This window comes from Scyliorhinus torazame, chromosome 11 (genome assembly GCF_047496885.1).
Source record: "Scyliorhinus torazame isolate Kashiwa2021f chromosome 11, sScyTor2.1, whole genome shotgun sequence".
In the NCBI taxonomy this organism is placed as follows: Eukaryota; Metazoa; Chordata; class Chondrichthyes; order Carcharhiniformes; family Scyliorhinidae; genus Scyliorhinus; species Scyliorhinus torazame.
Window position 1 is genome coordinate 164,844,170 of NC_092717.1, and position 21,544 is coordinate 164,865,713.

The 21,544-nt window shown below is 43.4% G+C and overlaps 1 protein-coding gene across 1 annotated transcript in view; it reads right to left on the bottom strand.

Annotated features, from left to right (window-relative positions):
* Nucleotides 1-1,140: 1,140 nt before the first annotated feature.
* Nucleotides 1,141-21,544, bottom strand: part of cngb3.1 (cyclic nucleotide gated channel subunit beta 3, tandem duplicate 1) — a 209,128-nt gene continuing 188,724 nt past the window's right edge. The window contains exon 15 of the mRNA XM_072468598.1: nucleotides 1,141-1,291. Within this exon, the coding sequence (XP_072324699.1) occupies nucleotides 1,141-1,291 (151 nt within the window). The remainder of the gene's footprint in view (nucleotides 1,292-21,544) is intronic.

Consider the following 21,544-nt stretch of genomic DNA (forward strand, 5'->3'; position numbering starts at 1 on the left):
CTTGTTGCTGCATTTCATTCCTTAGAACTTGTTGAACAAAAAACATGTAATGATAAAGGTAGTCATTATAATTTTAGCAACAGTGAGGGAGATTCTAAGGTATCAGCGGAAACTATAACTAAGGAAGAAGGAGGTGAAAGTGAAACTTGGGATGAAATTGATCATAGTAGTTGTGCACCATTGTATTCAACCTAATTAGATAATGTGGGAAATTATGTTTTGACATACAGGCACTGCATGTGCGGGGTGGAACTGAAACATTTGTCTTTTATTTTGCTGGCATTGAACAGTAGGAACTTCAATTCATCTCCAAGCAGTTGTCGGAGCACCAAATTCATAACACTGCAAAAATCTTGCTCAGAGCTAGGATGCAAATTACATCGGATTCCACCTCCCCTCCCCCGCCCTCCACTGCCCCCGTCTCTGGTGGTGGAGACATCCCGCCATTGACCAGCATCCCGCCGCAGTCGATGAGGTTTCCCATTGGTCGCGCCCTCCGTCGCCGGGGAACCCGTGGACTGGAAGATCCCATTGACGGGGATGGCTGGAAAATCCCGCCCATGGAATTAGGTGCAGATGGTGTGAAGAGATGACATGCAAATGGTGACTAAAAAGTTACCAAAGAAGCACAGAAATAAAGGCAGATGAACTTTTGAAGAGATGCATGATTATTGGGTAGTTGTCTTAAAGATGCACACCTTGTCACATGAAAGAAATTTTGATTTTCTACACCTTGGACCATGCTTATTTATGAATAAGCCTCAAGTATAACAATATAAACAACCTAGCAAGGTAGAATAGTTAGGATTACAGTGACAAACAAGACAAGTCAATAGGTCACATGTAGCTTGTGTATCTGTTGTCTAAAGCACGGCTTGTGACTTGGCCATAAGTTAAATGAAATGGATGATTTCTTGTGTGTTTTAGATTTACAAATACATATTCAGTGTTCCATTTAAACTTGGCAATGAAGAGGGACGTGGAAAAGTGACCTGTGTTATCAATGACTATGAAGGGGTAATCTCTCCAAACATGGGAACAGTGAGGATACTAGGTGTAGATGTGTAAGTGGTGTTTTATTTTTCCAGTTATATATTTCTGCATTAACATATTTATCATCTTATTTGAAGTATTCTTTACTTACTTGGCCTTCTTTTTAAGGATCTTTTGGAAATCTGGATAATTCACCAGAATTTCATTCAGCGTCTTTTTGTTCAAAATGAACAAGTCTGTAAATCCACTGGCAATGACATTGGCAGTGCGTCGATTCCCTCCATCTCCTGCCAGGAGACTGCAATAATAAGAGAACCTAATCAATTCCAACTTTGGGCTGCATTCATCACTTATACATTTGTATTGGAATAAATAAACTGTTTATTTTATCAAGCAAATCAAATGTAATGGATTAAAGCAGCAGAATGGCTGCAGTCACACGCAAATAACCAACAGCCAGTGTTTTGTTGAAAGGACAGGAGCTTTGACAGACTTGAGCAGATCTTTCAACACTAGAATATACATTTATGTATAAATAAATAGCCAATCCAATGAAAAATTAATACCGCTGAATTAATGCAAAGTTGCCAATGCAAGCTGATGCAAGATCATCAAGACTCAATGGGGACAGTGACAAAAACAATCTATTTATAATTGGGCACAGGTACAGGAAATGACTAGTCTGATCAGGTGAGATTTATTCTATAGATTTAAATAACTAGTCGATGTAGTTATTTAGGAGGAGAGCAGAGTTAGTGATAACTCAGATAAACTGGCGGGAGCGGTGCGCAAGTGATTTCTGGGAGGTAAGTTTTTCCTTTAAAAACACTTACCTAGTCCCGTTTCTGTTCTTCTTTTCTGTTTTTTTTGTTTAATATAAGGCGGGAACCGGAAGTTCGACTTCTGGGAAGGCCCACCCCCCCACAAACCAATAAATTCTGGTGGAGAGGAAACCCGAGACACTACACGTATAGTGTCTCCCACCCACCCTCCTCCTCTAACCTAATAATAAGATCCATTGGTGTGAGGTAAGTGCCATATTATATTATTATTATTAGCATTATTATATTATTAGCATTGCGCAGGTCAAGGAGACACAGCTGGAGTGAGAGAGATACAGACAGCGAGAATTTGGTAGTTTGGTGCAGTGAGGTAACCAGGAAAGGTAAGTGGTTAATCTAATTGTGCTGTTTTTCAGTTAAAAGTGCAGGGTAGATTAGTGTCTGATTGTCTGAAGCTGCCCCCACCATAAACTTAACTTAAACTAATTAATTAATTAGTGATGGCTGGTCAGGTGATGAATTGAGCTGCTTGATGTGGGAGCTGGCAGATCCCATTGCGAGCTGCAGCGACCACATCTGCAGTAAGTGTTGGCTGCTCGAAGAGCTCCGGCTCAGAGTTGATGAGCTGGAGTCTGAGCTTCAAACACTGAGGCACATCCGGGAGGGGGAGACTTACCTGGAAACTGTGTTTCAGGAGGCAGTCACACCTGTCAGAGTAAGTAGTTTAAATCCTGACAGTGGCCAGGGACAGCAGGGTGTGACTGCAAGTCAGGCAGGTAAAGGGAACCAGCAGTCAGGAACTCAGGAGCCTCAGCCCTTGACTCTGTCCAACAGGTATGAGGCACTTGCTCCCTGTGTGGATGGCGAACAGGGTTGCAGGAAGGATGAATCAGCTGACCAAGGCACCATGGTTCAACAGGCCATTCAAGGGGAGGGAGTAAATAGGCAAGTCGTAGTTGTAGGGGATTCTATTATCGGGGGATAGATAGTATCCTTTGTGAGCAGGATAAAGAGTCCCGCATGGTATGTTGCCCGCCCTGTGCTAGGGTGCGGGACATCTCTGACCGGCTTGATAGGATACTGGAGAGGGAGGGGGAGGATCCAGTTGTTGTGGTCCATGTCGGTACCAACAATATAGGCAAGTCTAGGAAAGAGGACCTGTTTAGAGATTATAAAGAGCTAGGATTCAAATTAAAAAACAGGTCCTCAAGGGTCATAATCTCCAGATTACTGCCCGAGCCACGTGCAAATTGGCATAGGGAGGCAAGAATAAGGGAAGTTAACACGTGGCTGAAAGAATGGTGTGGGAATGAGGGGTTCCTTTTCATGGGACACTGGCATCAGTTTTGGGACAGGGGGGACCTACACCGTTGGGATGGTCTCCACCTGAACCGAGCTGGGACCAGTGTTCTGGCGAAAAGAGTAAATAGGGTGGTCAATAGGACTTTAAACTAAAGATTGGGGGGTAAGGGAAAGTCAGGGAACCAAGAGGTGAAGTAATCAGCGGGGAGCGTAGCTGCTTAGGAATACAAAAAAACACGAACAGACAAAACTCAAGAGTGGTTACGATTGTCCCCATCCCACAAAATATGACACAGTGTATGGAAAGGCTCAGTAAACCACGGTCCTCCACACTAAGAAAACAAAAAGGGACGGTCAATAGAGAATTAAAGGTGCTATATTTAAATGCGCGCAGTGTAGGGAACAAGGTAGATGAGCTTGTGGCCCAGATTGTGACTGGCAGGTATGATGTGGTAGGCATCACAGAGACATGGTTGCAGGGGGTTCAGGACTGGCATTTAAACATCCAGGGATTCACAACCTATTGAAAAGACAGAGAGGTGGGCAGAGGGGGCGGGGTTGCCTTGTTAATTAGGAATGAAATTAAATCAATAGCACTAAACGACATAGGGTCAGATGATGTGGAGTCTGTGTGGGTAGAGTTGAGGAACCACAAAGGCAAAAAAACCATAATGGGAGTTATGTACAGGCCTCCTAACAGTGGTCAGGACCGGGGGCACAAAATGCACCACGAAATAGAAAGTGCATGTCAGAAAGGCAAGGTCACAGTGATCATGGGGGACTTCAATATGCAGGTGGACTGGGTAAATAATGCTGCCAGTGGACCCAAGGAAAGGGAATTCATTGAATGTTTACAGGAGGGCTTTTTGGAACAGCTTGTGATGGAGCCCATGAGGGAACAGGCCATTCTGGACTTAGTGTTATGTAATGAGCCAGACTTGATTAAAGATCTTAAAGTAAGGGAGCACTTAGGAGGCAGTGATCATAATGTGGTCGAATTCAATCTCCAATTTGAAAGAAAGAAGGTAGAATCAGATGTAAAGGTGTTACAGTTAAATAAAGGTAACTACAGGGGCATGAGGGAGGAACTGACGAAAATCAACTGGGAACAGAGCCTAGTGGGAAAGACAGTAGAACAGCAATGGCAGGAGTTTCTGGGAGTAATTGAGGACACAGTACAGAGGTTCATCCCAAAGAAAAGAAAGGTTATCAGAGGGGGGATTAGGCAGCCATGGCTGACAAAGGAACTTAGGGAATGCATCAAAGCAAAAGCGAAAGCCTATAATGTGGCATAGAGTAGTGGGAAGTCATAAGATTGGGAAGACTACAAAACAAACAGAGGATAACAAAGAGAGAAATAAGGAAAGAGAGGATCAAATTTGAAGGTGGGCTAGCCAGTAACATTAGGAATGATAGTAAAAGTTTCTTTAAATACATTAAAAACAAACGGGAGGCAAAAGTTGACATTGGGCTGCTCCAAAATGACGCTGGTAATTTTGTGATGGGAGACAAGGAAATAGCTGAGGAACTGAATAAGTACTTTGCGTTAGTCTTCACAGTAGAAGACATGAGTAATATCCCAACAATTCCAGAGAGTCAGGGGGCAGAGTTGAATATGGTAGCCATCACAAAGGAGAAAGTGCTAGAGAAACGAAGAGGTCCAAAAATTGATAAATCCCCAGGCCCAGATGGGCTACATCCTAGAGTTCTAAAGGAGATAGCTGAAGAAATAGTGGAGGCGTTAGTTATAATCTTTCAAAAGTCACTGGAGTCAGGGAAAGTCCCAGAGGATTGGAAAATCGCTGTTGTAACCCCCCTGTCCAAGAAGGGAACAAGGAAAAAGATGGAAAATTATAGGCCAATTAGCCGAACCTCGGTTGTTGGCAAGATTCTAGAATCCATTGTTAAGGATGAGATTTCTAAATTCTTGGAAGTGCAGGGTCGGATTAGGACAAGTCAGCATGGATTTAGTAAGGGGAGGTCGTGAGGTCGTGCCTGACAAACCTGTTAGAGTTCTTTGAAGAGATAACAAATAGGTTAGACCAAGGAGAGCCAATGGATGTTATCTATCTTGACTTCCAAAAGGCCTTTGATAAGGTGCCTCACGGGAGACTGCTGAGTAAAATAAGGGCCCATGGTATTCGAGGCAAGGTACTAACATGGATTAACGATTGGCTGTCAGGCAGAAGGCAGAGAGTTGGGATAAAAGGTTCTTTTTCGGAATGGCAACCGGTGACGAGTGGTGTCCCGCAGGGGTCAGTGTTGGGGCCTCAGCTGTTCTCTTTATATATTAACGATCTAGATGACGGGACTGGGGGCATTCTGGCTAAGTTTGCCGATGATACAAAGATAGGTGGAGGGGCAGGTAGTATGGAGGAGGTGGGGAGGCTGCAGAAAGATTTAGACAGTTTAGGAGAGTGGTCCAAGAAATGGCTGATGAAATTCAACGTGGGCAAGTGCGAGGTCTTGCACTTTGGAAAAAAGAATAGAGGCATGGACTATTTTTTAAACGGTGACAAAATTCATAATGCTGAATGCAAAAGGACTTGGGAGTCCTAGTCCAGGATTCTCTAAAGGTAAACTTGCAGGTTGAGTCCGTAATTAAGAAAGCAAATGCAATGTTGTCATTCATCTCAAGAGGCTTGGAATATAAAAGCAGGGATGTACTTCTGAAGCTTTATAAAGCATTAGTTAGGCCCCATTTAGAATACTGTGAGCAATTTTGGGCCCCACACCTCAGGAAGGACATACTGGCACTGGAGCGGGTCCAGCGGAGATTCACACGGATGATCCCAGGAATGGTAGGCCTAACATACGATGAATGTCTGAGGATCCTGGGATTATATTTATTGGAGTTCAGGAGGTTGAGGGGAGATCTAATAGAAACTTACAAGATAATGAATGGCTTAGATAGGGTGGATGTAGGGAAGTTGTTTCCATTAGCAGGGGAGACTAGGACCCGGGGGCACAGCCTTAGAATAAAAGGGAGTCACTTTAGAACAGAGATGAGGAGAAATTTCTTCAGCCAGAGAGTGGTGGGTCTGTGGAATTCATTGCCACAGAGGGCGGTGAGGCTGGGACGTTGAGTGTCTTTAAGACAGAAGTTGATAAATTCTTGATTTCTCAAGGAATTAAGGGCTATGGAGAGAGAGCGGGTAAATGGAGTTGAAATCAGCCATGATTGAATGGTGGAGTGGACTCGATGGGCCGAATGGCCTTACTTCCACTCCTATGTCTTATGGTCTTATGGAAGGGAGTAAATTCACTGGTTAGCACTGTTGCTTCAGAATGCCAGGGTCCCAAGTTCGATTCTCTGCTTGGGTCACTGTCTGTGCGGAGTCTGCACGTTCTCCTAGTGTCTGCTAGTTTCCTCCGGGTGCTCCGGTTTCCTTCCACAATTCCCGAAGGACGAGCTGTTAGGTAATTTGGACATTCTGAATTCATCCTCAGTGTACCCGAACAGGCACCGGAGTGTGGCGACTACGGGATTTTCACAGTAACTTCATTGCAGTGTTAATGTAAGCTTACTTGCAACAATAAAGATTATTATTATTATTGTCATGTGAGAGTACTTTTAAGACATGGATGTTTAAGCAATGTACCTTTAAGAAAACAGTGATGTCAGAGAGTGGGTGGGGCTGAGGTCAGGTCAGCCATTTTGCAGTTTAGTTTTGCAGATTTTGAATTTTCAGTTTTGAAAAGAGCTGGGTGTGTGTCTGTGTTTTGCAGTGAGCTGGATCTCTCCCATGAAAGACTATCTCTGGATCATTTGGGGTGATTTGTACTTATAATAGTGAAGCCTTTAACCTGCTGTGATACTGTTTAAAGGTGTTAAGTCTCTTGGAAGTTTGAAGGAACATTTTAAGGAATTATGTACTGTTGCAATATTTTCTGAGTTATCTTTGAAGTAAGGGGTGTTAAGAGATCCAATGTTTATTTGAGATGTTCCGTTGAGTTCATGGAATAAACAGTGTTTTGTATTTAAAAACCCACGTGTCCATAATTGTAATCCCACACCTCGGAAAAAATCCGTGTGCTCGGAAAAGCAACAAATCCATTAAAGGGAGAGGATGGTTGAACTCCATGATACATTTTGGGGTTCTGAAAACGCCTCGCCCATAACAATTGGGGGCTCGAAGGGGATAAAAATCTATCTATTGGATTGGCTTTTGTGAAATTAAAGACAGTGAAGGATTGTTGCTTTTCCGGTGTGGTATTTTAGTTTAAGTGGGGAGAATGTTGTGAACAATGGCTCTTTCAGAGGCTCAGGAGTTTTTGGGGGTGGAGAATGTTACACGTAATACTTTACGGACAGAAACGAAAAGCAGACTGTTCGATTTGGCAAGAATATTGCAGTTAACATGACCTGACAAAATGCGAAAAGGTGAGGTAATTATGGCGGTGGTTAAGCATTTAAAGTTGCCTGAGATAGAGTTTGACTCATTAGAAATGGCAAAAATTCAGTTGCAAATTAAACAAATGGAACATGAGACAGAATTAAAGCGGCTGGCATATGAGAGTGAGAGAGAGGAAAAAGAAAGAGAGAGAGAGGAACGAGAAAGAGAGAGAGAGAGGAAAAAGAAAGAGAGAGAGAGGAAAAACAAAAGGAGAGAGCAGAAAGGAGAAAAGAAAGAATAGCCCTAGCAGAACAAAAAGAAAAAGAAAGGGAGATACAGATCAGGGAAAAAGATGAAGAGAGGGAGTTTGAACTTCAGAAAATGGCCATGAAACATGACAATCAGTTAAAATTGGCAGATGTAAAGGGAAACGTACAGTTGGATGATAGTGATGATGATAGTGAGAAAGAGCGTCATAGTCGAAGGCTTGGTGGGAATCTATTTAAATATGTCCAAGCATTGCCAAGGTTTGAAGAGAAGGAAGTGGAAGCCCTTTTCATTTGAGAAGGTAGCTAAACAAATGAAATGGCCACAGGACATGTGGGTGTTACTGATTCAACAAAGCTGGTAGGTAGAGCTAGTGAAGTGTTTGCATCACTACCGAAGGAGGTATCTGGAACGTATGAGGTGGTGAAGAAATCCATCTTAAGTGCACATGAGCTAGTGCCTGAAGCTTACAGACAAAGGTTTAGAAATTTAAGGAAATAATTTGGCCAAACTTACATGGAGTTTGAAAGGCTCAGAGTAATTTTGATAGGTGGATAAGGGCTTTGAAAATAGACCAAACATATGAAGCTCTCAGAGAAATTGTACTTTTGGAGGAGTTTAAAAATTCAATTCCTGATGTAGTGAGAACTCGTATGGAAGAACAGAGGGTTAAAACTGCGAGATTAGCAGCGGAAATGGCAGATGATTATGAATTAGTTCATAAATCAAAGATTGGTTTCCGACATCAGTTTCAGCCGGTGAGGGATAGAAACTGGGGACATGAGATATACTCAAGTGGTAAAGGTAAAGGTGATCTGATGGGAGACAATAAAGAGAGTGTACCTCGGATTTTTAAAAAAATCCAGGAGGGTGGAAAAGAAATGAAAAGTTTCAGATGTTTTCACTGTAATAAACTAGGCCATGTAAATTCACAGTGATGGTGGTTGAAGAAAAGCACTGGGAAGGCTGATGTGGTAAAACAGGATAAGAGAGTGGGGTTTGTTAGAATGGGAAAGGATAGCCCAAGGGAAGTGAAGGATGTTGACCTTGGGTAGGGTGCTCTTTCCAAGAGCCGGTGCAGACTCAGTGGGCCGAATGGCCTCCTTCTGCATGGTAAATTCAATGATAATCTATGATTAATCTAGGAAAAAGTTTTGGCACAACATCGTGGGCAGAAGGGCCTGTTCTGTGCTGTATTTTTTCTATGTTCTATGTGCAAACGATTGTACAGCCTGTTCAAGAAGTAATTGTTAAGAAGGTGCCAGATGTATTTAAAGAATTTACTTGTGTGAGTAATGTTTACTCATGTGTATCAGGAGGAGCAGGTAAAGAAGCCACAATTTTAAGAGATACAGGGGCTAGTCAATCTTTGATGGTAAGAGATGAGGAATTATGTAGTTTGGGAGGAATGTTGCCAGAAAAGGTGATGATATGTGGAATTCAGGGTGAGAGAAGTAGCGTTCCATTATATAAGGTAAGGTTGGAAAGTCCAGTGAAGAGTGGTGAAGTGGCAGTAGGAGTAATAGATAAACTATCTTGTCCAGGAATACAGTTTATCTTGGGTAATGATATAGCTGGATCGCAGATGGGAGTGATGCCAACTGTGGTTGATAAGCCAGTGGAAAATCAGACAACTGAAGTGTTGAAGGACGAATATCCTGGGATTTTTCTGGATTGTGTAGTAACAAGGTCGCAAAGTCACAGGTTAAGACCAGAGGAGAAATCAAAGAGTGAAGGTTAAGTTAGAAGTGCAATTATCAGAAATGATTTTTGATCAGATGGTTGAAAAAGAACAAGAACAGGTGGAGGGTGAGGCGGATATTTTTAGTTCAGGAAAATTGGTGGAGTTACAACAGAAAGATGTAGAAATAAAACAGATATATCAGAAAGCATATACGGAAGAGGAATCTGAGAGTGTACCAGAGTGTTATTACCGTAAAAATGATGTCTTGATGAGAAAATGGAGACCTGTACATATGCAGGTGGATGAAAAGTGGGCAGAAGTTCATCAAGTAGTATTGCCGGTAGGATATAGAAAGGAGGTGTTGCGAGTTGCACATGAGGTACCAATGGGAGGTCATTTGGGAATAAGGAAAACTCAAGCTAAAATCCAGAAACATTTTTATTGGCCTGGACTACATAAAGATGTAGTTAAATTTTGTCAATCATGTCACACATTCAAGTGATAGGGAAACCTCAAGCAATGATATAACCAGTGCCCTTAATACCCATTCCAGCATTTGAGGAACCTTTTACCAGGGTCCTAATCGATTGTGTAGGACCGCTTCCTAAACAAAAACTGGGAATCAATATCGTTTGACTATAATGGATGTTTCTACTAGGTTTCCAGAGGCCATTCCAGTACGTAATATTACAGCTAAAAGGATTGTGGAGGAGTTACTTAAATTCTTTACTCGATATGGACTATCCACAGAAATTCAATCGGATCAAGGAACAAATTTTACTTCAAAGTTATTCAAAGAAGTTATGGATAGCTTAGGAATACAACAATTTAAATCAACTGCGTACCATCCAGAATCACAGGGAGCGTAAGAAAGGTGGCATCAGACATTAAAGACAATGTTGCGGGCGTATTGTCAAGATTATCCAGAGGATTGGGATAAAGGAATCCCATCCGTATTGTTTGCAATTAGGATGCTCCTAATGAGTCTACCAAATTTAATCCTTTTGAACTAATTTTTGGTCATGAGCTAAGAGGACCACTTAAATTGATTCAGGAAAAATTGGTGGGTGAGAAATCAGAAATTACACTGTTGGATTACGTGTCAAATTTTAGGGAACGATTAAATAGAGCAGGTGAATTGGCTAGACAACATTTGAAAGTTGCACAAAATGTGATGAAACGGATAGCGGACAAGAAATCCAAAGTTCGTAGTTTTACCAGTGGGGATAAAGTTTTAGTGTTGTTACCAGTGGTAGGGGAGCCTTTAAAAGCTGGGTTTTGTGGACCGTATAAGATTGAAAGGAAATTAAGTGAGGTGAATTATGTTGTAAAAACACCAGATGGAAGGAAGACTCACCGAGTGTGTCATGTGAATATGCTTAAAAGGTACTTTGAAAGGGAAGGAGAGGAAAAGGAGGTTTTAAGGAGTCTAACTCAAAGTGACGAACCAAATCCAGATGACTGTGAATTTGACATACCTCAAATTAAATTGGAAAATGAGGATGTTCTTAAAAATTGGGATGAATTGTTAAGTTACCTTCCAGAGGAAAAACAAACTGACCTGAAAGAGTTATTGATATCACATGGGCAAGTTTGTAGAGATAAATTGGGAAGTACTAAAATGGCTATACATGATGTAGAAGCAGGAACTGCTGTTCCTATCAAACAACATCCATATAGACTTAATCCTTTAAAATTGGCACAGGTTAACAGAGAGATTGAGAGAATGCTGAAGAATGGCATAATTGAAGTGGGTTGCAGCCAATGGAGCTCACCTATAGTGATGGTACCTAAACCAGACGGTTGTGTGTGGACTATCGAAAGGTGAATGCAGTTACAAGAACGGACTCTTATCCTATCCCATGCTTGAGGGATTGCATTGAGAAATTGGGACAATCTGCTTTTATTTTCAACTTCCAGACATGGAAAGAACATTTAAAATATTGTGTGGAGTTCTTTGATCGACTTCAGGTGGCGGGTTTGGTGATGAACCTAGCCAAAAGTGAATTTGAAGAAGCCCAAATCACTTTCCTTGCGGAGTTTCCGTTATCCTCAAGACGAAGGGAAATAATGCGATTTCTTAGCATGAATGAATTTGATCGAACAGTTGTGCAAAGGTTTTGTGGCGTGATTACTCCACTGATGGAATTGCTGAAGAAACGTAAAAAAGTTCAATGGACAGCAGACTTTCAACAGGCATTTGACTGCCTGAAAGCTGTGGTAACCAATGTTCCTGTATTGGAGAATTGCAAGGGGCTTGGGGTCAGATTGAACTAAAGTATCTGATTCTAAAGGGAAATGCCGAGGAGTCGAGGAATGGATGGATCGTGCAGAGACTTTGTTCAAAGAGACTGTCAATCGAGAAGGTTTTCGGTTGGAGGAAGAACAAATAAAAATGGACTATATTGTTATACCTGTTTGCATGTGTTTTTTTTTAAAAAAATGAAATGGTATATTTAATGTGTACATTTCTTAGTGGATGGTGCAAAAGTGAAAAATGAAACCATCTTGAAGTTGATGGTTTTTTTTTCTTGTGGGGAGGTGTCATGTGAGAGTACTTTTAAGACATGGATGTTTAAGCAATGTAGCTTTAAGAAAACAGTGATGTCAGAGAGTGGGTGGGGCTGAGGTCAGGTCAGCCATTTTGTAGTTTAGTTTTGCAGATTTTGAAGTTTCAGTTTTGAAAAGAGCTGGGTGTGTGTCTGTGTTTTGCAGTGAGCTGGATCTCTCCCATGAAAGACTATCTCTGGATCATTTGGGGTGATTTATACTTATAATAGTGAAGCGTTTAACCTGATGTGATACTGTTTAAAGGTGTTAAGTCTCTTGGAAGTTTGAAGGAATATTTTAAGGAATTATGTACTGTTGCAATATTTTCTGAGTTATCTTTGAAGTAAGGGGTGCTAAGAGATCCAATGTTTATTTAAGATGTTAAGTTGAGTTCATGGAATAAACAGTGTTTTGTGTTTAAAAACCCGTGTGTCCATAATTGTAACCCCACACCTGGGAAAAAAGTTGTGTGCTCGGAAAAGCAACAAATCCATTAAAGGGAGAGGTTGGTTGAACTCCATGATACATCTTGGGGTTCTGAAAACGCCTCGCCCATAACATTGTGATTCAGTTTAATTTGGTAAATGCCTAAATTAAACCTATTTCAGGTGCACGTATAGCACAACATAATCCCCTTAACCTGCAAAATATTTCCTGCTGTTTGTGTTATTGGATTGTTAGTGAGGTGATACTTAAGTCAATGTTTACTTCTGGCATGAGTCATGCAGGTGGGAGCTGAGATGGAAGGAAGAATCTCCAGATCCCTGCAGTGTCCTCCCCAGAAGATGAACAGTTGCTGCAGCCTAGCAACTATAGGAGCAGCCAGAGCCACAACCCCCAAGTGGTTGCTCATTCTGGCTGCCATGATTGCTGGAAAAGTTGACATAATTGATGCCTCTGACAAATAAATAATCCATCAGCATTTGTGGGCAGCCTATTGGGCTTCGGAATATCTTTTGGAAGAGACCTGGAATGGTCCCAAGGCAAGGGAGAAGAGGGTGGTGGTGCCTTTGATAACCACTGGTAAAGTGTGGCCACCAGATCTACTTGGCAGCAGATCTTGTTCTGCCAGGTTGCAAATGTCCTTTCCATCTGATTTGAGAGTGAGACTCCTGAGCTACTGGTGTTCAGACATGATGGGGAAGCTTATTGCCTGCCCGTAGACGTGTGTGCTGGGGGTGGCCAATTGCAATCTACAGCTCTGTTGCTCAAGCAGAGATGGGTTCTGCGAGCAACAACTCTTACTCTGCGCTGGTGCTTGTCAACTTGGTCCTGATCCTTCATCCAAAATAACTTGTCTTCTTCTGAGATAGTCCCTTGGGATTGGGGATGACTTGCTTCCATTCTGGTTCAATTGGACGTATCAGCCATCTCAGGACCAATGTACCTCTGTTGACTCTGCCACATATGGGGCAGGTGGTATATGAAGGATTGGATAAATGGGTTATTTGGAGAATTGTGTGCTCCCTCCAATGCTTTGACTTTGCTCTGCATGTCCCTGATGAAGTCTCTTGATATATTTGATGCCTTGCCAGATGAGCCTTCTCTATTTTGGTCAGTCACAGGCCATGGATGTCCATAACATAGAAACATAGAAAATAGGTGCAGGACTAGGCCATTCGGCTCTTCGAGCCTGCACCACCATTCAATATGATCATGGCTGATCATGTAAGTTCAGTATCCCATCCCACTTTCTCTCCATACCCCTTAATCTCTTTAGCCACAAGGGCCATGTCCAGCTCTCTCTTGAATATATCCAACAAACTGGGCCCGACAGCTTTCTGTGGTAGAGAATTCCACAAGTTCATAACTCGCTGAGAGAAAAAGTTCTTCCTCATCTCAGTCCTAAATGGCTTATCCCTATGCTAAGGCGGTGACCCCTAGTTCTGGATGGCCCCAGCATTGGGAACAATTCTTCCTGCATCTCGCCTGTCCAGTCCCATCAGGATTTTATGTGTTTCTATGAGATGCCCCCTCATTCTTCTAAACTCCAGTCAGTACAAGCCCAGTCGATCTATGCTTTCTTCATATATCAGTCCTGCCATCCAGGGAATTCGTCTGGTGACCCTTTGCTGGACAACCTCAATAGCAAGAATGTCCTTCCTCAAACTAGGAGACCAAAACTGCACACAATAGAACAAAGAACAATACAGCAGAGGAACAGGTCCTTCGGCCCTCCAAGCCTGTACTGGTCACAATACCCGCCAAAACCCTCAGCACTTCCTTGTGCCGTGTCCCTCTATACCCATTCTATCCATGTGTATGTCAAGATGCCTTTTGAAAGGTGTTAATGTATCTGCTTCAAAAACCTCCCCTGGCAATGCGTTCCAGACACTCACCACCCTTTGCGTAAAAAACCTGCCTCGCACATCTCCTCTAAACTTTGCCCCATGTACCTTAAATCTATGCCCCCTGATGACTGAACCCTCCACCTGGGAAAGAGTGCCTGCCCATCCACTCTATCCATGCCCCTCATAATTTTGTAGACCTCTATCAGGTCACCCCTCAACCTCCGTCTTTCTAATGAAAACAGTCTGAGTCTATTCAGCCTCTCCACATATCTAACACCCTCCAGACCAGGCAATATCCTGGTAAACTTCCTCTGCACCCTTTTCAAAGCCTCCACATCCTTCTGGTAGTCTGGCGACCAAAATTGTCCGCAAAATTCCAAATGCGGCCTTACCAAGGTTCTATACAACTGTAGCATGACTTGCCAATTTTTATACTCGATGCCCCATTCAATGAAGGCAAGCATTCCGTATGCTTTCTTGACTACCTTGTCCACTTGTGTTGCCACCTTCAAAGATCTGTGGGCATGCACGCCCAGATCTCTCTGATTTTCTACATTCCTAAGAGTTTTGCCATTTACAGTATATTTCCCCTCTATGTTAGACCTACCAAAATGCATTACCTCATATTTGTCCGGGTTAAACTCCATTTGCCATTTCTCTGCCCAATTCTCCAACCTACCCAGGTCCTGCTGTATCTTCTGACAATTCTTAACACTATCTGCCACTCCACCAACCTTGGTGTCATCTGCGAACTTTCTAATCAGACCGGCTACATTTTCCTCCAAATCATGTATGTACAAAAATACCCAAACTCTGAGCCAGACACCATCAATTCTGATTTCAAGGGCAGCATGGTGGCGCAGTGGATTAGCCCTGCTGCCTCACGGCGCTGAGGTCCCAGGTTAGATCCCGGCTCTGGGTCGCTATCCGTGTGGAGTTTCACATTCTCCCCATGTTTTCGTGGGTTTCGCCCCCACAACCCAAAGATATGCAGGCTATGTGGATTGGCCATGCTAAATTGCCCTTAATTGGAAAAAATGAATTGGGTTACTAAATTTTTTTTTTCTTTTTAATTTTAAATCTTGGTTTCAGAGTTTACACCCACCAATTAATGAATATTTTTGAGTGCTGGCACAAATGAAATCAATTACTGGAGCTGCAAACGGAGTCTATTACAATGAGATATTTAACTCAACGTTAAACAGGCAACTGACTGTGATTGATGGTTTTGTTATATCCCCCATACTATTTGAAGAACCTGTGTTAAGGCGTGCAGGTATTAAGTCACCTCAGTGACTTGAAATGGCAAGAGTTGCAAGAAATTAACACTGTTGGGCATCAAATGAATGATTTCTGGACTTGGTTCAGGAACCAAACTGGGCGGGATTCTCCATCCCCGGGCCGGGTTGGAGAATCGGTGGGTGGGGGGGCGCGATTCACAGGACGCTGCTCCGATGCCGGTCCACCGATTCTCCGGTCGGGGGTCACTCTACGCGCCCCCCCCCCCCCCCCCCCCCCGTCGATTCTCCGCGTGCATTGGGCCGAGTGGCCGCCGAGATAGGCCAAGTCCCGGCGGCGCCATTCACGTGTGGTCCTACCCGGCGGGTCCTCGGCGTTCACCCTGCGGGGCGGCCTGGTAGGGGGGGGGGGGATCCGACCCGGGGGGGGGGGGGGGGTCCTCCACCGTGGCCTGGCCCGCGATTGGAGCCTACCGATCGGCGGGCCGGCTTCTCCTAATGGGGGCCTATTTTATCCGTGCCGGGCCCCTGTAGCTCTCCACCATGTTGCCGGTGCGGAGAAGACAACTAGCGCGCATGCACGAGTTTGCGCCGGTCGCAGCGTGCTTGCGCAGACCCGCGGCGCCCGTTTGACGCCAGTATCGGCGGCTGGAGCTGCGTGAGTCGGTCCAGTGCCGTGCTGGCCCCCTGTGAGGTGCAGGATCACTGACCCTGGGGGCCTGTTTACGGCAACGTCAACACTTAGCCTCAGGATCAGAGAATCCCGCCCACCATTTATAACCTTCAGTGGAATTCTTCAGTCATCGGGATTCTCTGTTCCCGCTGGCAGCGCACCTCCACCAGCGGGTTTCTTGGCGGTGTGGGATGGTTTCAATGGGAAATTCCATTGACAAGCAGCGGGAAGATAGAATCCCACCACGAATAGCACATCGCCGAGAAATACGTGGCTGGGGATCGGAGAATCCCATCCATTGTTCCGATGGGAAAATTGGTTCTGACGTACAATGTTTTGACTTACAACGTGGTTTTCAATAATTGTTTTGTAAATCCAAAGACTGCCTGTATGAATACAAAATGTTACAAATATTGAGGTAAGCCACAATCATACAATCTGAAAAGCTTAACAGATGAAATTCAAAAGTTTGTTGGGAGTGGAGTCAGACACCATCAATCCTGATTTCAGAGTTTACACCCACCAATTAATAAATATTTTTGAGTGCTGGCACAAATGAAATCAATTACTGAAGCTGCAAACGGAGTCTATTACAATGAGATATTCTTTGCATCTAACAAAGTTGGTTCCATCATTAACAGACTATAGTAATGGGCATTGACTTATAGACTATTCTAAAGATCTTTCATTTAAGTAAGCCAGAGAAGGTATGCATTAATAATGCATTTGAATTTTAAATTGTGCTCATATAATTCACGTTAAATACTTTTTCATGAGATTCCAACATAGATTTAAGTTGCTACATATAATACATAGAAAAAATTGAATATGACATCAGTTCAGGTTTGAGAAATATATATTGATGGAAAAAACCTGTACATGTTGTGCCACTTCAAGCTGTGCGACACAGGCTTCTCCCTGGGCACAGACTGCTTGTGCAGCCTGCATGGGTGTCTTTATTGGAGAATGTTGTGCGGATATTCAATGCTGTCTGTCTGTGCCGAATCAGCATAGTCTGAGAGGTACATTTGAAGCAGTGGTGTGCGTGGTTGGTTTTAATTCTCTTAACTTTAGAATGTTGAAGTTAATTGGTGTTTAAAATGAGTAAAGGATTCGATGTGCTGGATATAAAGAAGCTATTTCCTCTGGTGTAGAGAAACTGCAGTGAGTTTTGATCTTTGTCTCACGTCAATCTTGGCCTCATCTTGAGGAGTCCAACTTTATAGATACCAGTCTTCAGCAATTCAATTCACGCCACATTCAGAGTCATGCCGATAAGTGGTAAATGACATTTGAGCCATCAAGTACCATCTCAAATAAGACAGAATCTAAACCGTCTCCCCTTGACATTCGATAGCATTACCATTGCTGAATCCCCCACTATCAACACCCTGGTGGTTGCCATTGACCAGAAACTTAACTGGACAAGCCACATAAATACTGTGGTCTCAAGAGCAGGTAGAAGCTAGGAATTCTGCAGTTAATAACTCGCCTTTTGACTCCCCAAAGTCTGCTCATCATCTGAAAGGCACAAGTCTGGTGTGTGATGGAATACTATTCCCTTACTGAATGCAGTTCCAAACACTCAAGAAGCTCAGTATTATCCAGGACAAAGCAGCCCATCCACCACCTTAAAGACCACATGTATGGCAACGGTTCAAAAATGTTGCTCAACTTCGCAAGGACAATTAGGGATGGGCAATAAATGCTGGTGTGGCCAATGACATTCATTTCTCCTGATTGACTTAAATATCTCTTCTATTAGTAATCTCTTTGCTTGTCTGCCTCAATTTCTTTGAGACCATATTTAAAGTCCATCTCTATAACCAACCTTTTAGTAATTATTGATTTTGCCTTCTCTGGATCAGCACTGTTTCTTATTGTCTGACCATGATTCTGCTTGGAACCTCGAGTCATTTTTCTATTCAAGGAGATTGTTTAAATGCAAATTGTTGACTACAAGATCATTGTGGTTTGGATTTTAAGCTCCGTGTTGATGGTTTTGAAGGTGGGGGCCCTACAGGTGGGAGACCAGCACACCATCTGCCCTGATTTGTCTGAAATTTTAGTGGGTGCATTGGAGCTGTTCCACCCTGGAGCCTAATGAGGCCCTTAAATGACCACTTAAGGGTTTCATCCCCCTGCCTCTGCACACCGCCTCCAATTCCATCACCCCCGGCACTTCCTCCCAGGTTATTTTCTCCCTTAACCCTCCCCTTGGCTCTTGAACACAGCATCGCCATTCCCCTCACCCCTCCTCACTGAGTCACAAGCCCAGACTTACCTGGCCTCCTACGTATGCTGGGACTGCCTACAGTCTCAGGAGTGGCCACTGTTCAATCAGATTCGCTGGCAGCACGTTAAGGTGGAAATACCGCACGAAACAGGAGTGGAAGTTAAAGCAACTAACACTGCTTCCGGAGTTAAATTGATGTGTGGCAGCCTCCCTCTATTCCAACCTTTTAGCCAGGGAGTTGGGCGTGGAGACTACGGAGCTCCCTATAAACCAACCCTATTATTACATAGCTTTTGGGTGGGATAGGGTGGGATATGTACTGTGATTCTTAAGGCATTACAGTCAGGTGGAACAGGATTGATGAACTAGTAGACCTTTTCCTGTTCGTTATTGTTCATATTCAGAATATATCAATCTATTCTGCCCTTGACAGAAATTGTTATTTTCATCCCAACACCCAAAATTAAAAGTCAAGGTCAAAAGTTTACAGCAATTCAACTAAAGACTTAAACTGACTTATGTGTATAAATGGAACACTACACATTTCATAAGTTTTATAGAACATGAAAAATGAAAATTGCTTATTGTCACAAGTAGGCTTCAAATGAAGTTACTGTGAAAAGCCCCTAGTCGCCACATTCCGGCGCCTGTTCGGGGAGGCTGTTACGGGAATTGAACCGTGCTGCTGGCCAGCCTTGGTCTGCTTTCAAAGCCAGCGATTTAGCCCTGTGCTAAACAGCCCCGTATAGAACATAGACAATTACAGCGCAGTACAGGCCCTTCGGCCCTCGATGTTGCGCCGACCTGTGAAACCACTCTAAAGCCCATCTACACTATTCCCTTATCGTCCATATGTCTATCCAATGACCATTTGGATGCCCTTAGTGTTGGCGAGTCCACTACTGTTGCAGGCAGGGCATTCCACGCCCTTACTACTCTCTGAGTAAAGAACCTACCTCTGACATCTGTCTTATATCTATCTCCCATCACTTTAAAGCTATGTCCCCTCGTGCTAGACATCACCATCTGAGGAAAAAGGCTCTCACTGTCCACCCTATCCAATCCTCTGATCATCTTGTATGCCTCAATTAAGTCACCTCTTAACTTTCTTCTCTTTAACGAAATCGGCCTCAAGTCCCTCAGCCTTTCCTCATAAGATCTTCCCTCCATACCAGCAACATTCTGGTAAATCTCCTCTGCACCCTTTCCAATGCTTCCACATCCTTCCTATAATGCGGTGACCAGAATTGCACGCAATACTCCAAATGCGGCTGCACCAGAGTTTTGTACAGCTGCAACATGACCTCATGGCTCCGAAACTCAATCCCTCTACCAATAAAAGCTAACACACCGTACGCCTTAACAACCCTCTCAACCTGGGTGGCAACTTTCAGGGATCTATGTACATGGACACCGAGATCTCTCTGCTCATCCACACTGCCAAGAATCTTACCATTAGCCCAGTACTCTGTCTTCCTGTTATTCCTTCCAAAATGAATCACCTCACACTTTCTACATTAAACTCCATTTGCCACCTCTCAGCCCAGCGCTGCAGCTTATCTATGTCCCTCTGCAACTTGTAACATCCTTCCGCACTGTCCACAATTCCACCGACTTTAGTGTAATCTGCAAATTTACTAACCCATCCTTCTACGCCTTCCTCCAGGTCATTTATAAAAATGACAAACAGCAGTGGCCCCAAAACAGATCCTTGTGGTACACCACTAGTAACTGGACTCCAGTCTGAACATTTCCCATCAACCACCACCCTTTGTCTTCTTCCAGCTAGCCAATTTCTGATCCAAACTGCTAAATCACCCATGCCTCCGTATTTTCTATAGTAGCCTACCATGGGGAACCTTATCAAACGCTTTACTGAAATCCATATACACCACATCAACTGCTTTATCCTCATCCACCTGTTTGGTCACTTTCTCAAAGAACTCAATAAGGTTTGTGAGGCTCGACCTACCCTTCACAAAACCGTGTTGACTATCTCTAATCAAATTATTCCTTTCCAGATGATTATACATCCTATCTCTTATAAACCTTTCCAAGATTTTGCCCACAACAGAAGTAAAGCTCACTGTTCTATAGTTACCTGGGTTGTCTCTACTCCCCTTCTTGAACAAGGGGACAACATTTGCTATCCTCCAGTCTTCTGGCACTATTCCTGTAGACAAAGATGACTTAAAGATCAAAGCCAAAGGCTCAGCAATCTCCTCCCTAGCTTCCCAGAGAATCCTAGGATAAATCCCATCCGGCCCAGGGGACTTACCTATTTTCACACTTTCCAGAATTGCTAACACCTCCTCCTTCTGAACCTCAAGCCCTTCTAGTCTAATAGCCTGAATCTCAGTGTTCTCCTCGACAACATTGTCTTTTTCCTGTGTGAATACTGATGAAAAATATTCATTTAGCACCTCTCCTATCTCCTCGGACTCCAAGCACAACTTCCCACTACTGTCCTTGACTGGCCCTACTCTTACCCTAGTCATTCGTTTATTCCTGACATATCTATAGAAAGCTTTAGGGTTATCCTTGATCCTACCTGCCAAAGACTTCTCATGTCCCCTCCTGGATCTTCTTAGCTCTCTCTTTCGGTCTTTCCTAGCTAACTTGTAACGTTTGAACGCCCTAACTGAACCTTCATGTCTCATCTTTACATAAGCCTCCTTCTTCCTCTTGACAAGTGTTTCGACTGCTTAAGCAAAACACAGTTTCCTTTGCTCCACCACTTCCTCCCTGCCTGACAGGTTCATACGTATCAAGGACAAGCAGTAGCTGTTCCTTGAACAAGCTCCACATTTCCATTGTGCCCATCCCCTGCAGTTTTCCTCCCCATCCGATGCATCCTAAGTCTTGCCTCATCGCATCATAATTGCCTATCCCCCAGATATAACTCTTGCCCTGCGGTAATACCTATCCCTTTCCATCACTAAAGTAAATGTAATCGAATTGTGGTCACTATCACCAAAGTGCTCACCTACCTCCAAATCTAACACCTGTCCTGGTTCATTACCCAGTACCAAATCCAATATAGCCTCGCCTCTCGTTAGCCTATCTACGTACTGTGTCAGGAAACCCTCCTGCACACATTGGACAAAAGTGGACCCATCTAAAGTACTCAAACTATAGCGTTTCCAGTCAATATTTGGAAAGTTAAAGTCCCCCATAACAACTACCCTGTT